Raw genomic sequence first — 16,621 nt, forward strand, 5'->3', positions numbered from 1 at the left:
AGAGAACACTTAAATTAATAGAGTTATTTCTCTTCTCAAAGAAACATTTGTGGGAGAAGTATTCCCATGGACTCCAGAGATCTCTGTCAGGCCTCACAAGGGGAGGCTCATGTCTGGAGCAGGACTGGAGAAAAGTAGGTTGGTAGGTTTATTGCAGGCACGACAGAAAGGAAACTGCTGCTGCCCACAGATCTGTGAGGTTTCCATCTGCGTTAGTACGTGCACCAAGCCTGTCATGCTGCCCTGGGCTCCATCAGAGTGCACATGAAACAGAAATACCCTGTCCTGCTGCACTGAGGTCTTTCAGCAGTGTTCTCAGAAAGTGTACACCTTATTTTCATGATTGTTAAAAAGCATCTGAAGCAAACATTAAGCTTTTTTAAACCTGAAGACTGATACAGTTTGCAGTTTGTCTTGCAATATGCCTGGCTTGCCATACGAAGAAGGCAAGCCATAACAACTCAAAAATAGATACAAGAGATGTGAAGTCAGTGTTCATAAATCACTGTTTTAAACTGTACATGGCGTATAATTTGGGGTAATTTGGCTGAGTACTACAAGCACAAAGCTTCATTTTTCTCCTTCAAACCCTTTCCTTCTATATCAGTGCCAAAAAAACAGATGAAATACAGCCTGGTGTTATGCTGCACCTACTTCAAATCACGACAGCTAATGCTACCTCTTCAGTGGTCTCCTGGTCTTTAAGGAGCACTCTTACACACACCAGCATTAAAAAAGCATCAGCTATGACTGATTTAGTCTCTTCAGCTGCTGGGGTCAGTCTAGACAACCCATAAATTCTTTATGAACTGAGTGTTCATATGGAGATACTTGTCATGGCCTAAGGTGAGATTTTTAAACCTTTCTACCCTCACCACTCCTTTTTCAGTTCCAAAAATTAAAAAGGATAGTCGAGATGATTAATACTAAAAAACAGTTCTGTAGCAGCTTTTGGTAAACCAAAGTGGAGTTGGCACATACCTGTTCACTTTAATTGAATGGAAGTTATTGGCACTCCCAGCCTAATGAATTGTCCATCACCACCTACAAATTATTCTTTTAATAATGTCAGGCTCCATGCATTTCCTGGCAAATAAATATAAATTGTCTTTTCCCCAAGGCAGATGACAGTGGGAGTTTGGAGGACAGGCAGCTATAATCTGTAACTCAGTCCCACAGTCTTGAGCAATAGCTTGAAGCTCCACACAAGGGGCATTGACAGACACTGCTTTGCAGGAGTGCCTACTGCTGGCAGAAATAATGGGGGTGTTTTGTTCTTGCCCTCCCTAGCAGCTATTCTGTGTTTATCTCATTAGCAGCATCAATTAAATGCTGTCAATAAAAACAGGTAGGAAATGCATGCTAGCAGATAGCAGTTTGCAGGCCTTAAAAAAACCAAAACAACCCAAGAAACTTCCCTCTAGACTTAGAAGGAGGCACTGACTAATTGTCAGATTGGGGATTCAAGGGTGCATGGTTTAACTTCAAAGTTCTTATCAATGATTATTAGTGTCATTGACTATACAATGGTGAGATATTGGGAAAAAAAAAGCAAAACACAACCAGCTTAATTTTGTTGACTTTTGGTTTTGATTAGATAAACTGGGACATACCATGATGAGATGCTGTTTTGGCAGGAGCTGCTACCAGCATTTGGAGACATTCTCTCTTTGACTTACACCAGTTTCCTGTGATGACACTGCTATGCTGAGTGCCCTCCTGCCCCCAAGGGCTGTGCTGTGCCTGGGGAGAGGGAGCTGCTGCCTTCAGGGACCTCTGCACTCACACAGCTGGGGAGGGAACACAAACAAAGCTTCCTCTTTTCCCCCAGTGCATCACAAGCTGGGTAGGAGGATAAATATAACCTAAATTAAGGTCTGATTCTTGTTCATTACAAGTGTTCTTAGCACTCACACTCCCAATTTTACAAGACTGCTCCTTTGGCTGTACTGATGCTGCTGTCCATTGATGCCATGGAGAGGGGAGTAATTGGCACCCAATTCAGGTCTAACTGATGAAAAACCTTAGAAGATTCATAGGTAACCAAAAAAATAACAAAAAAAATACTCTCTGCCCTTTCTGTGGTTCATAGCTGTTTAAACAAAAGCCAGTACTTTTTATTGTCAAAGTCTGTTTTGATTTAGACATCATGGAGAGAACACACACCTCTTTCCTGTCATTCATTTATTTAATACACAGCTCAGTCTGGATGGTCTGATAAATTCTATAGAACAGAAATGTCTTTGTAACTGTTTCTCATGGAACACAGTTGGTAGAGTACTGCAGTTTGTATACATTTGAATTCAAACACTACAGTACTGCTGCCTCAGATGGCATAAATCAGCTTAAACCCCATGGACTTCAGTTAAATAAGTCACTTGAACTGTTCTGTCATCTTCCTGGTTTTATACAACTCACCTTGAAAATGTCTTCACAGTGTTTGGTAAGAGACATCACCAAGCTATCATGAAAGGAGGCTAAATGATACTATTTAGGAATCTAGTGCACAGTTAAATGTTCTTTTTTTGGTCCACATCACCTACTATTAATGAGAAGTATTTTCAAGGGTGTCTCTAGATTTCTGTGAACCTTTATCAGCCAATTAATCTTTAGTCAAACAGGTCTACGGTCAGTAATTAACTCATTGTTTCTTTTTAGGCAAAGCTAAAATCCTTCGCTGCCAAAATCATTCAGCTCCTGAAGGAATGGACTGAAACTTTCCCCTATGATTTCCAAGATGAAAAATCCATGAAAGAGCTGAAGGAGATTGCTCACAGGATCACACAATGTGATGAGGTAGGGGTGGAGGGGAAAAAAATGTTAAGTGCTTAAGCAGTATTTGTCAACTATTACATGAACTGTGCCATGTTCTGTACAATCCTGCAGGCAGGATTTCCTAAATGAACTACAGCAGCAGTTGCTAAGTTGTCAGGATAACCACAGGACACGGGCTGCCTGATGGACTTAATAGTCCATTAGCAGGAACTGTCTACATCTAATCACCACATGTAAGAAGGAGAGAGAAAATAGTCATGGCAATATGAAAAATTACTGTGGTGCAGAAGGAGAAAGAACAGTAACTAGAATGGTTCAAGAGGATTTAATAATGAATTACACACCATCCTTTGTACATTGTCACTACTCTGTATGTCTAAGCTCTGCAAGACACACCAGCTATTTGTATCACATGTACTCTTGGCCAAGGTGAAGGTGTTTATTATTTAGCAGCTCATTCCCAGCTTCTAACAATAAAAAACAGCTGGTTTATTGCAATGTTTCAGGTGACAGGCGCAGTATTTCCACAAAGCAAGTTATCTTGTGAGCTCTGCTAGCTAGTACATCACCAGTCTTAACAGCTCTGAGTTTCTAGCATGTGAGGAAAACTAGGCCTTGAAAAAATCTAAAGCAAATAGATAAAGTGAATTGGAATAAAACAAGGGGTGTTAAGTTTTTGGAGGGGAGCAGGGGTGGGGTGTTGGGGTTTTTTGTTAGTTCTGGCTCTTTCCCAACATTCACAAAGCCTACACTTTTTGTTCATTGAAAAAGTCACTGTTAAGAGCAATAGACAGAAGGAAGAGTAAAATCAAGAACTGCAAGAGAATTAGTTGCAGCGTGTTTGTACAAATGTGAAGCTTTACTTATGTAGAATAAGCTTCTTATTTTTTTAAAACCCACAACTTCAACATATTTTTGAGAACAATTAGGAGGAACCAGGAGGACAGTTGTATTAGGTGCTTTTGTTGATTCAAGCAGAGAGAAAATGAAGAACAACAGGTTTGACAGCAGGGCATGAATCAGGGACAGGACAGCAGAGTGAGGTGAAGGAAGTGCGTTGGTTTTGTTGCATCAGCAAAGATGTTTACGTGGGTGCTAGAGGAGAATGTCAGTGCCTCAGGAGGAGGGGAAGAGGAAATAGGACTATAACTTCTCTTTGCAGAAAAGGGCCAAGGGGTGGATGCTGGCAGAGACAGCACTGTGAAAGGGAACTTGGCAGAGGTTTATTTAGCATCTCTTAGTATTTAATTTGTCTGTTACTTTGAACTAGAAAAAAGCTGTACCCTTTCTTTCTCCCTCTTCCTTCCCACTCTTATGCATGAATAATGGTCATTTGAGAAAAACCCATCTTCATAGAACAGCTCCATGCTGTGGTGTCTGAGACATCTGATGGCATCCATTAATTACAGCACCACCTCATTTACCCCCTTAACAAGGCTACCAATCAAGGTTCATCAATGGAGAGCTATGCTTCATCTGACCCCTAGGAAATACTAATTTGACACAGACAAAAAGCAGCTCTCACTCTAAGTTTTTGTTAGCACATCGAATTATGCTTCAGTGTGGAATTATGGTAAAGGTTGTGGGCTTACTTTGTATTCAAAGCTTTTTCAAATTCCCCTCAGAACACTATTCTTCGTACATAAAGGTAGAAAGTCAACTGAGAACTCACAAAAAGCAGTTAGGTGTTGTTCTGGTGATAGCAACATGCAAAACGGCTAAAGCTGCAGCCAGGATTACACCCCAAAGTTAGTAAAAATGAAATTATTTGTACTCAAACAAATACAAATCATTGTACAGTCATCGGCTTATCTTCCAAAGTTGTAGGGAAAATTAGGATAAAACTAGTAATGAAAGGAAACTGCTAAAACTCTTAAGGACATTTGTCTAAGCATTAGGATGCTAATAAATTGATAATAGCTTAAGTAAGCCATAGCTTTTCACATCTGAGTTTCTTTCCTCACTTTTACATAGTATCTGCTATACTCTCACATATCTTCAAGTGTCATTTTCTGCAATCCTGTCAGCAAGTCTGCTTCCTCCCAGACACGTAGGCAAGTCAGGCACAGTGGCTGAAGGCAAACCATTCACAGTGGAAAGCTCAGCATGAGAGGAGAATTTTGCTTTGTTTTAGTCCCCTCCACCAGGCTCCCTTGGCATTTCTGAACACTTGTAGCACAGTATCAGAAATGACTCCAGACAGCTGCTGTTCAGCAGTAATCCAGCCTCAAGACGAGCTACACTGCCTCCAGCTTTTCATTTGATTTCACTTGGGAGTCAGATTATTGCCTTGTAAAGCACCAATCTGACACCATTATTGCTTAATTATAACACGCAATATGCAAGTATTTGGTAGTCATCTCTCACATCTGCTGCATAATTTCAGTCATCACTGCACAGTAGTGGCTCCTTTGAATGGTCACAGATTCATTGCAGTTCTGTCTAGTGTGGATTGGCAGAAGTGAACCTTGTGGTTAACTTCAAGAAGAGTAATTTGCATGAAAGCAAGAGAATGATTCTGTGAGGAAAATAACTGTCTGGTTGAATTAATTTTCCTAGCAGCAGAAGAAACCTGGGTCAATTAAAGCAGTAGTAGACAGGATTGAGGAGAAGGAAAGCAATCAAGTTAGCTCTTTGGGGGTGATCTCAAAAATGTCTATAGGACACAATGGCAGAAAAGAAAAACCACCTTAGTTGTCAAAACACTGAACAGATGGATTGTGTTCCTGTGGCTTTACCTTTCAATGAATCCTTACAAATCTTATGTTTAAAATCTGCACATGATAAACAGGAAAGGCATTTTAGTTGTCCAAGAACATGATGTATATTGTGCTCTTATATAAATATTTGGATGCCATAGCTATTCAAAGCTAAGTTAGGATATTTTAGGGGTATATTCCTGGATGTTATGTGAATTCCCTGGATTATGCTTGGGCTAGACAGACTGGATTCATCAGTGGGTCTGATTAGAATGAGAGCTTTTGGCACATGGTGCACAGAGGTTCCAGGAAGCCTTGTGCAAGCAACTCCAGCACCTTTCACATGCCCACTCCAGCTGCTGACACAGATGCCTCTGAAATGGGGCACTACCCAAAGGAGCAGACCAGCCAGCCAAGCAAAGCAGAGCTGAGAAGGCAGGCAGGCAAAACAGTGTCATTATGGAGTTGTGTGGGTATTTAGGACAAGGTCATTTGTCACAGAATGATCAGCTCAGAAAAGATGAAAGAAAATGGATAATAGGCATTTATTTTTCCCAGGCAGAAATTCTCTGGTGATCCGTGTCTGCAATAGCTAAAGGTTTTCAGCAGTTGTTGTTTCTCCCTTCTGCTTAGGAAAATGGAACAGTGAAAAAGATCATTAGCCAGATGACACAGAATCTCCTGATGGCCCTCTCTGCACGGAGCCAATACCAGGAAATCAGAGAGAAATTTCGTCAGCCTGTCACTGACAAGGGCACCATCCTCAAAACCAAGCCCCAGTCAACTCAAAAGGACATCCTGAGTGTGTGCTGTGACCCTCTGATCCTGGCACAACAGCTGACCTACATCGAACTGGTGAGACTGATTGGGGTGGAGTCTTCTGTTTTCTATTTACTAAATATTAATATACTCATCAATATGAATTTGGCTATGGCTTCACTGAGAGCCTCCAGTGTTTTAATAAAAAAATACCAAGTCAAGTAATGAACAAGACCAGTTAGGTACACTGATAAAAGCACCTCACACATCTACGCTCTAGGAAGATGAAGTTACCAAAATGTTCTCCTACTTTGATTTTTTTTAACAGAATTGTTTGTCTGTACAATGACAATCTCTCCTCTCTTCAAACACAGGAAAGGGTGAGCAACATTTATCCAGAGGATCTAATGCAGATTGTCAGCCACATGGACTCCCTGGATAATCACAAGGTACAAAAAGATGTACAGAGGGAAAAAGAAACATAGATGAATAATACTCCATAATTTGAGTATACCCTGTGCAAGAGAGACTTATATTTCCTAAGCTTCTTTAAGCTCATGCCTTAAAATATGTCCAAAAAGATTTTGTCAAGATAGGAAGTTTTATCCTTTGGTAAACTTTGACTTCATTATGATACAGGAGAGGTTTAACACGTGACCTGTTCTCTTACAGTGCCGAAGTGATGTGACCAAAACCTATAATTTGGAGGCCTATGACAATTGGTTCAATTGTCTCAGCATGCTGGTGGCTACAGAGATTTGTCGGGTAGGTATGCATAGGAAACAAGAGAGCAAAGGGATCCTGGCCCTAAGGACAAGAGGCAAGCAGTGGTCTGAATGAGATTTAAACATTAGCAGTGCAATTAAAGATAATAGCATTATTCAAGCATTAAATTATTTGCATGCTCATATGATTAAGAGTTCAAGGCTACGTTTGACTTCGCGTATATTCCTTAATTTTGTGCAGCTGCATTAGTCATGCAGTGAAATGGAACTTGTGAGCACCGAGTTGGGAGCTCTTTCAGATTTATCTTTTTTTAAAATACAGCAAAAGATTCTTAAAAATACTCCTCTTTAAATGCAGATTTACCAATAAACAGCTGTCCTTCCACTGCTTTTAGATAACATTAACACTGACATATTAATTTTTTTAATCTCTGTTAATTCATTTTATTTGTAGAATATTAATTGTCAAAAAATCAAGAAGAAGCTTTCTTTAAAGTCTGGAAAGTAAGTGGACTACCGGAAAATAAAAAAATAAAAAAAAAAAAAAAAAAAGAGGGAGAATACACATACTAGAGGTGAGGGTAACATCTGCCATATAATAGGCAAAGAAATGGAAAGTGTACTGCCCAAGAAACCTTTTTTTTTTTTTTTGGCATGTGTGTTCTCTTTTTATCTTATTATTCTTTTTAGATTCCTATTAATTCCAGTTCTAGCCAATTGGAATATTTTTTCACTATTCCTGCTTGGTCAGTAGCCCTTCCATGGAAATCCCAATGCCTGCTGCATTTTCATGAAGTCCAATGTACTGATCCTCATCTCTTAAGATTTCCTGCTCTCAGAAGTGTATTGCAGAGGCACACCAAGACACTTCCAGAGCTGGCTGGTAGAGCTCATGCATTTAGGAAACCATCAAAGAAAGGTTTTAGCACACTGAGAGCTAAGCCAGGCCTTTGACTACTGAACCATTTTCTTTTGATGACAGAAACTAAAGTAGTTAGGCCAGAGAGCCTGCACTCACTGCTTAGGGGCCATTTCTATATAAGCCAGAGACCTTTTAGGTTTAAACAGGGAAAATACTTTAATGAATGAATGTAATCTAGGCAATAATTAATTTTGCTTTGCAGTTCATAAAAGATTTTGCAGATGAGATGCTCAGCATCAGTTGCTTGATCCTGTGCACATTTTCATGGCTGGGAATTTGTGTATTTGCTCATCATCACTGCCTGCTTTCAACAGGTTATTTAGGAGTACATGAAGCAGAACCAGAAAAGCAGGATGTGGCAGTTGCTTTCTCTCACATTTAGGTTCCATGCCCCAATCTTAAGTCTGTCCAATGCTTTTCTCCCTTCTTGAGAGTTTTAAACGTTTTGCATATATTCCGATAGCAGCATCATGTTATCTTCCTTTTCCAGTAACAGGAAATTGCTGAAAGTGTCCAGCTTGTTTATGCAGAATTGCCCAAGACATGGACTTTTTTGTATAAACAAAGATGTGCACTCCCCCAGAACTACACAAGTAATTGGTAGCCATCCCAAATATTTCTGCTGTTTTATTAAAAATTAATCTGAACAAAAAATCCTGAGGCCTATATTAAGATTTAGCTGGACAAAGTCTTGAAATGTCTATTCACTGATCCTGCTACAGTGCCTTTGGCTAGACATCCTATCCAAGATTCAGAGTAACTCTTCTTTCTTGGGTTTTTCTCCAGGTTGTAAAGAAAAAGCAGCGTACAAGAATGGTGGAATTTTTCATTGATGTGGCAAGAGAATGCTTCAACATCGGAAACTTCAACTCAATGATGGCCATTATCTGTGAGTATCCTTAAGACAGACGGTAAAAGGCACTCCATTTTAAACCTGACTGGCAAGACTGTGCTCACACTTGCCCTGAATTGGCTGACCACATTGGCATGCACACTTCCCCAGGGACAGCGTCTGCCAGTGACAGATACTTGTGTGGGTGGGTGAGCTTGAGCTGCAGCTTCTGCTTGTCAGGCTGAGGCGCCTTGCAGAGTGTGTGGTGTTGATTTGTGAGCCCAGTTACATTAGCCCCATTTTTTATCAACTCAGTTGTTTCTTTGTTTCCTCTCTCCCTGCATTCAGCTGGCATGAACTTGAGCCCTGTGGCACGGTTAAAGAAAACCTGGTCCAAGGTCAAAACAGCCAAATTTGATGTTTTAGAGGTATGTATAAAGTTTTGACTTTATATAGAAATGCCCCAAATAGTTTCATCCAAACCTCTTCTAATTACTGTGTTGGAGAGCAGGCACCTCTGTCAGTGGTCACCAGCACATAAACATCATGAGAGTGTTTCCTCCATTTCAAACTCTCTACTTGTCTGCAATGAAAAGCGGATGCCAGCTCTCTTTATTTTTGCCAATTTAACTTCAAGATAGTTTCCACTCCAGTGAATGCTGTCCGTAAAACTAATTGGAGGACTCCACCTAGTGGAGATCTGCATGGAAACAAAAGCTAATTGAAAACGTCATCAGAAACAGAGGTGACAGCAAAGAAGAATTCTGTTTTTTACCCCCCAGAGAGTCATTTATGGTTTCCTTTCAGTCTGCTTTGTTCATGGAATAGATGCAATGCCAGTACAGAGCCCTCCTTTCAAGCAAGGTAGAAGTTAGAAAAACCTGCGCCTACCTTAAAAATTTAAAATGAAGGGACCAAATGAAATTACAAAGAATAAAGTCTGGCAGAGCAAAGCTTTTAATTTTTAGAAACCTGTATTACTTGTTTGCCTTTTCCCCACTCTATAAAAACAGCACCACATGGACCCATCCAGCAACTTCTGCAATTACCGCACAGCCCTGCAAGGCGCGGCGCAGCGCTCGCAGACCGCCAACAGCAGCCGCGAGAAGATCGTCATCCCGGTGTTCAACCTCTTCATCAAGGACATCTACTTCCTGCACAAGATCCACACCAACCGCCTGCCCAACGGCCAGATCAACTTCAAGGTAGGCCTCTGCTGCTGCCCAGGCTGCACTGCCACCTAAACCTGCTGCACTGCAAGCATTTGGCTTCTAACTCATAATATTGCCCATTCCTTCAGTGCCCACGTGATGCGGACCAAGAGGTGTCATATCCAGGGGAGCTGATTTGAATCAAATTCTGGGAAAGCCAGCAGTGGCTTTTCTGTGGCAGCAAACCATCATATCTGATCAAATCTAATAAGTCACTTCAGCCTGAGTCATCAGCCTTAGCTTTTTTCACCTCATGAGTTTCACTGGCTCTAATGTTGTTCATCAGGTCTGCAAGGGAGGTTCTACAGCCTCTGGGTTCTCTCTCCCCAGTTAATAAACATGCATGTCCAAACAACCACACTCTGTCAAAAGTACTTGACAAAATTTTTTGGTCAATAAGGCTGTGGAAGAGGAGAACACAGAAGATACAAGGCAAACCTTAAGTAATTACAGATTTCTTAAAATACTAGGAAGGAAAGATATCTAAATGTTTCTGTATGTTACTGTGATTTCCCAAATTTAACAAGTGCTTTATGAAAAGATCAGATATATTTCATTTAAATTGAAGTTTGGAAATGTAAAAAGTAAAGCAAATAAAATATTTACTGTCCAGTTCCAGTCACAGGAATTTAGACACTCAACACAGAAAATAGACACTATTATATTGGAAGGAAAGGTTGATGATGAAAAAACTTGAATGCAAAAGATCAGATGGTGGGCTGAGATAGACTGTTCTGAAATTGAGGCTGGCAGCATATGAGGAACTAGCAGCAAGAAGGGGAAATGAAAGGAGCCATAAGAAGAAAGGATAACAAGGAATCTCAGAATATGCAGAATTGGAAGGGACCCACAGGGATCACCAAGCCCAGCTCCCAGCCCTGCACAGCACCACCCCAAGAGTCACACCAAGTACCTGAGAGCATTGTCCAAATGCTTCTTGAATTTTGCCAGGCTGGTGCTGTGACCAATTCCATGTAAGAATGAGTAAGATACAATAAGAAAAGCAGCATAAAGACTAAGACTGAGGGGTTCTGAAATAGAAATTAATATTTCAAAGAAAACAAATACTACTTTAATAATACTCTTTTAATTACTTCATGCAGAAGTTCTGGGAAATCTCAAGACAGATTCATGATTTCCTGACATGGAAGCAGGTTGAGTGTCCTTTTGAAAAAGACAAGAAAATCCAGACTTATCTACTCACAGCACCTATTTATAGTGAAGAAGGTAAAATCTTTTGTTGAACTTTAGTGAGTCTATGTGTTAAAATACAAAATACGCAGATGAAAAATATATATATGCAAAACTGTATTGTATTAGTAATTTTCTAAGTGTTATCACTTTCCTATTGGCTTTCGACGAAAATAAATTTCACAACAAAGACTGCCAAGCTACATATGCTATATGCATTTTAACTCAGGTAAAGAACTCATGTATCTGATTGTTACTACTTTTTTTTTTACCAGCTCTGTTCATTGCATCCTTTGAAAGTGAAGGTCCAGAAAACCACATGGAAAAAGACAGCTGGAAAACACTCAGGTATGAAGCTTCCTCAGAACATGAGTCTTTCTGCAGACATGCAGGGACTTCATCAGCTTCTGTCTGCATACCCAGCTTAAAACCATAATACAGTTCTTTTTCCTTCAAAGTTTAAATCTGAAAAAGTTTCCGTGGGGCTTGGATTTTGATCCAGCTTTTCCAGCCAGATCTGTTGAGGCTGCAAGATCACAACAGCCTCAACAGGGGCTGTGAAAGAGAATATCCTTTGTTTAGGCTATTAAATACAGTAAAATAGTCTGCATTTGTAGTAGTGTTCAGACATGATTTTCTCAGGGGAACAAACCTATAGAGATACTAAGAAAGTGCTCTCATCACAGCCATGCTCTTACAAATCATATAAAAGCATGAAAATTTCTAGGAATACAGTAATTGTCAGCCTACCCTAAGGGATAAAGTCTCAAAGACTCCTCCTCCTCCTTCTGAGAATGGGAAACACCACTCCTGTGTACATGATGAGATCAATTAATTAGAATTTTTCCAATACTGAGGCCAAGGCAGAGAGATTTGTCAGTCACAGTAAACTTGAAGATCTAACACGTCTGCACCAGCCAGGGATGAACACAGCCTGCACGCCCTGAGCTCTGTTGAGGCACATTAGGACTACATTGTCCTAGACAAGACCCACTTTCCCACTAATCCCAGCCTTTCCTAGGATGTCCACATGAGCTTTTCACTTACAGCCCCCATGCAATGCACCTTGCATTAAATCCAGCACTGCTCAGCCTGCAGTAGTTTAGGGTGACAGACATAGAACATATGTTACATGTCTAAGCTGATCCTAAGGGCCTGAGGTAATGTTATGCAAGTTAAATTTTCATCTCATTTAATGTCAGCATCTTCACTGAAATGCACAGATTTATTCCAGTTTCTAGCAGTTGAAAATCTATCCCTTAAAGAGAGGCTGTCAGCTAATGATGCCAGATAGATCTATTGCCAAAAATGAAACACTTTTTGTTATGATAGAAAAGATAATTTTATTTTTTCATTGCTTTGTCTTTCAGGACAACTCTGCTTAATAGAGCCTGAGAAGTTTGGATTAGATTTGCAGACTTTGAAGCACATCTAATGGACATGTTTTTACAACCTGAATGAAAGACTTGGACTGAGCTAAGAAAGACCTCACTGGATGAGGTCTGTTTTGTACATACAGTAACTTTTATGAAATAAAATGTGGTAAATATTTCACATGTCAACCTTAAGGCACTTACTGAAGGGTTTTGGTTTTTTATTTTAAATATAAGGGCAGGGCCCTGTTCTCAGAGATGAAATGTATCATGGGAGATGGTATCTTATTCTATCAGCGTCCAAATTTTTATTTTTTATTACTTCCACCAAAACAAATACAAATTAAGACACACATCCTAACTGAAGACAGCGTTCAGGTTAAATACCCCATTGGACCAGTATCCTACAGAGCACTCAGTATGTCTCCCTAGCTTTGAAATGAAGGGTGTCCTTCAAATCAGCAGAATTGTTCACAGAATTGTTCACAAGTGTTTGTTCCTCTCCTCCATCAGCAAATAGTGCCTTACAAGGTACTGAGCTTGTGTAGTTGTACCTTCTGACTGGGCTGGAAGTAAGGGAAATAAAAATATGGATGTCTCGAAACCAGCTACAATGTACTTTTTAAATAAAGTGGAGAATTATGGCACATGAAGTAGAGTATACCTGCCTGAAACACTGATGGTGCAGCAAACCTATTTTTGTTACGTGATTTCAAGAGATGAGAGGGGGTAACTGCTGGGGTCTGTGCGTTTGTGTGTGAGTCTCTGTGTGTGCACATGTGATGATGCACACATGTCTAAGTTTTAATACTTCTGGGAACTATCCTTTACATTCTGGCTATCAGAATAGTTTGTCTTTTCCTTTTTAAAATCAGGGAAATTTTTTTTTGTTGTGTTTGAAGAGAAGAATGTCTAAACTAGATTATAATCTCTGCAAAACAGGCCTAATATGCTTTTCTAAAAAGAATCTTTGTAAAACAAAAAATCAGCATGGGCCAAGGAAAGGGAAGTAAACTCAGATGTCCAATTTCAAGTTAAGTTTAAAGTTTTTTGGAAACCTTAAGAGGAGTTCATAGCTGTGAATTGGTCATTTCACATTGCTGTGAATTGGTTCTTTGGAAAAGCCCAGTCTGCACTTACAATTAAAACAAAGACCAATTTTGAATGTAAATTTTTCTAGTCTTTTGCAAGCCATGATTAACTGTCTGAAACAGCACCCACTGAAATGTAAGGGCAAACACACTAAGAAATCAGTCAAACCTTTGAACAGGTCAGTATCAAAATTAGAGGTGATCTGCAAACCCACTGATGATTGCCATTTCTAATTTCTCCTTTTAGAATTGAGTTTACACCTACTTTGACTATCTGAGCACCTGAAGAGCTTCTGTTAAGTTCAAGGTATTCATTTCCAGGGAGAAAAAAAAATATAGTTAAGACTCTTGTCAACTGATCTCAACTAAGAAAGAAAAACAAACAGGCTCAGATTAAAAACAATGTTGTCTAATGAACAAATTATTACCCACAAACACCTACTTTCCTTTTCCACTAATTTTTCCTCTGAAGGCTTGAGGGGTGAATAGAACCTGAGCCAGATAATTAGACAGCTTTATCTTTTTGTTTTCTTAAAAAAAAAACAAACAAAAAATCCCAACAAAAACAGTCCCTCTAAAGCTGACAGTGGTTACAGCCTCCCTAACAGAGCCTTGCAGAGGACCTCTGCAAGGACTTCCTTAAAAATGACCAGCTCTTGGTGTTTATCTTACTCTGCCTTCTGTTGAAGAAGGGGCAAGACTTGCTGGACTGAGGGTCTGGTTTATTCCAGCCCAGCAGACTCCTTGCCGGAGTGCCTACAGCCAAGAGCAGTGCCACTGTTTGATGCAGCACCTGCAAGCACTTAGCAGAAATCTGCTTTATTGGCCCTGGAGCACAGTGAAAAATTAAAATGCTTTCCCTCTTCCACTTCCCCCTTGACAAATACTTAAAATTAGAGGAGTAGTTGATGTAAGGAAGGGAGACAAATCAACACTTTGCTATTCCCATAGCATTAGCATCAAAGAGAAACAAAAGCAAGTTACACCATGAGGAAAGAAGAAGTAGAATACTGTTAACAAGAACAGCCCAGGAAAGGGGAAGGGATAATTCTTATGACCTGCTGCTATTTTTCCTGTGCTGAAGTTCTGGCCTTCAGCCCTGGATTCCAGTAAGAATATACTGTATTATTACAGTGTTTTGCACTTTCAGAGACGTTCTAGCTAGTAACATTGTCAGACACTATATGAGGGATTGTATATCAGCTTAGTTTATGTAATTGAAGTTAAAAAGGGATGCTTAAAATTTAAGAAAAAATATATATTTGAAATTCAATTTTAGAACACTTTCTGTAAATGTATGAAAGAGCTTTCACATGAATGTGCACTTCGCCGGTCAATCAGTCCAAGCATATACTTGAAATCCTTGCAGTATCTACATTGGTTCCCTTTTATTTTTCCTCCCTACGTTTGATACATTCCTTAAATACCGTGTTTTGCTATTCTGAGCTGAAATGCTAAATATAAAGCTGTACCATAAAGCAGGATATTCTGTGTTTGACTGGATGTGCTTGCATTAATAAAAAAATTGCTTCAACCATGATTAACTTTTTCCACAGTTATTTTTCACTTGCAAATATATTGAACCACAACCCAGAAGCTGAATGAGGTGTGAAAGGCAGTTCGGTAACAGTGAACCGACTGGTTACCTTCCGACTTGAAAAGCTGTAGTATTAAATATTTAAATTTCTTTCAACAGAGGCAAAAACAACACTAAGCCAACAACATGCTGCCACTTCTAGTGTTCTTTCTGTAGCAGTATTTTATGGATTTGATAGGGTGTGTGCTAGAGAATACTTTTGTTCTCTCAATGGAAATGTTTAACAGTTCCACTGTGTAAAAACCTATTGTGTCGTAAGAGCTGAATTTCATTTTTCTCCCTGTATTTATCACTTGAACAGCAGAGCACAGCAACGTTTGCTGGCTGCAGCTGGCTGCAGGGTTTCCTGTGGCAAGGTTCTGTTGGCATTTCCACACCCCGGCACCTCTGTGCAGCCACCGCCCTTTCTTGTGCCCTGCTGCACAGAACAAAGCCACCTCTGCAAGGTCACAGAGAACAGGCCAGCACGGAGCTGTGAGCACAAACCAGCTTTTCTGCCCCAGTGCCACTCCTTTTCAGGGATATAAGCCTTGGCAAAAGAAAAACAAACTGCATCTTGGAAATGCAGGAGCCCTGGAAGTCCCCATAAGCATTTCTGATCTGTTGGAAACTCTCTGGGGAAATGGTTTTGGTGACCAGACACCCACACCACACTTGCAGAGCTGAACAGTGCTGTGCTCAGTCATCACAGCTCATTAGAAAAGATAATGATGTTTACCAGCATTTAGAGGATTGAGTAGATCCTTCCTGATGGCCAGTTCACGCTCATAATTAATATGAATATCACATCCTTGAAAACTCACTTCCAATTAGGTCCCATCCAGTCATTAGGATAAATTAGCTATTTACACAGGCATAAGAGTAAACAATAAAATTGCCTTCCAGGCCCTTCACTGCCATTAGAGCACAACACAGAGCGACAAGCAGTAGTTCGATGCCAGTAAGGTATCCTTAGTTAGATTAGCAGCAATTTGATTTATCAAGTTGTTAATTCCCAAGAAACAATTTTCTTTTAGCAAATTACTCACAGGGCAAAATTCAGCTAAGCAGTTAGCTGCCAGCTGATACTGGTACATCTTCTGGGGAGAAATCAGTAATTCTGAGGATGTGCTGACAGATCTTCTCTCTTCAGTCTTCAATATATGGAATTTTATCAGGGCAGCCCCAGTTTCCCAGCTAACCAGAACAACCTACAAGCAGCATGTAGAAGTACAGTTTTTACCTTGTTTTCTGCAGCAATTGAATAGGGCTGGGTGGACAGCAAGATACTTAAATATTTTTTTAAAAATCAAATTACAGTAAGAATTCATCTGCAGCTGTTAATGCATGTTATCAAGGAAGTTTCCACACCAGTAAGCATGCAAATATTAGCAATAGCTTCTTTCATGCTTGTCCCTGGCAAGACAGGGATAACTGGGAATGTTTTGAGATTCCAGCAGCTTCCTA

General features: G+C 40.0%; 1 protein-coding gene across 5 annotated transcripts in view; it reads left to right on the forward strand.

The window, feature by feature from the left end:
* RASGEF1A (RasGEF domain family member 1A) overlaps positions 1-15,118 on the forward strand; it is a 148,224-nt gene extending 133,106 nt beyond the window's left edge. For all 5 annotated transcript variants that reach the window (XM_021526657.4, XM_021526659.4, XM_021526660.4 and 2 more), the window contains 10 exons: positions 2,659-2,796; positions 6,108-6,329; positions 6,608-6,682; positions 6,906-6,998; positions 8,667-8,769; positions 9,061-9,140; positions 9,726-9,917; positions 11,027-11,150; positions 11,390-11,462; positions 12,485-15,118. In XM_021526657.4, the coding sequence (XP_021382332.1) occupies positions 2,659-2,796; positions 6,108-6,329; positions 6,608-6,682; positions 6,906-6,998; positions 8,667-8,769; positions 9,061-9,140; positions 9,726-9,917; positions 11,027-11,150; positions 11,390-11,462; positions 12,485-12,509 (1,125 nt within the window). In that variant the 3' untranslated portion in view covers positions 12,510-15,118. The remainder of the gene's footprint in view (positions 1-2,658; positions 2,797-6,107; positions 6,330-6,607; positions 6,683-6,905; positions 6,999-8,666; positions 8,770-9,060; positions 9,141-9,725; positions 9,918-11,026; positions 11,151-11,389; positions 11,463-12,484) is intronic.
* The last annotated feature ends 1,503 nt before the right edge of the window (positions 15,119-16,621 follow it).

Source organism: Lonchura striata, chromosome 6 (genome assembly GCF_050655825.1).
Source record: "Lonchura striata isolate lonStrDom1 chromosome 6, ASM5065582v1, whole genome shotgun sequence".
NCBI classification, from domain to species: Eukaryota; Metazoa; Chordata; class Aves; order Passeriformes; family Estrildidae; genus Lonchura; species Lonchura striata.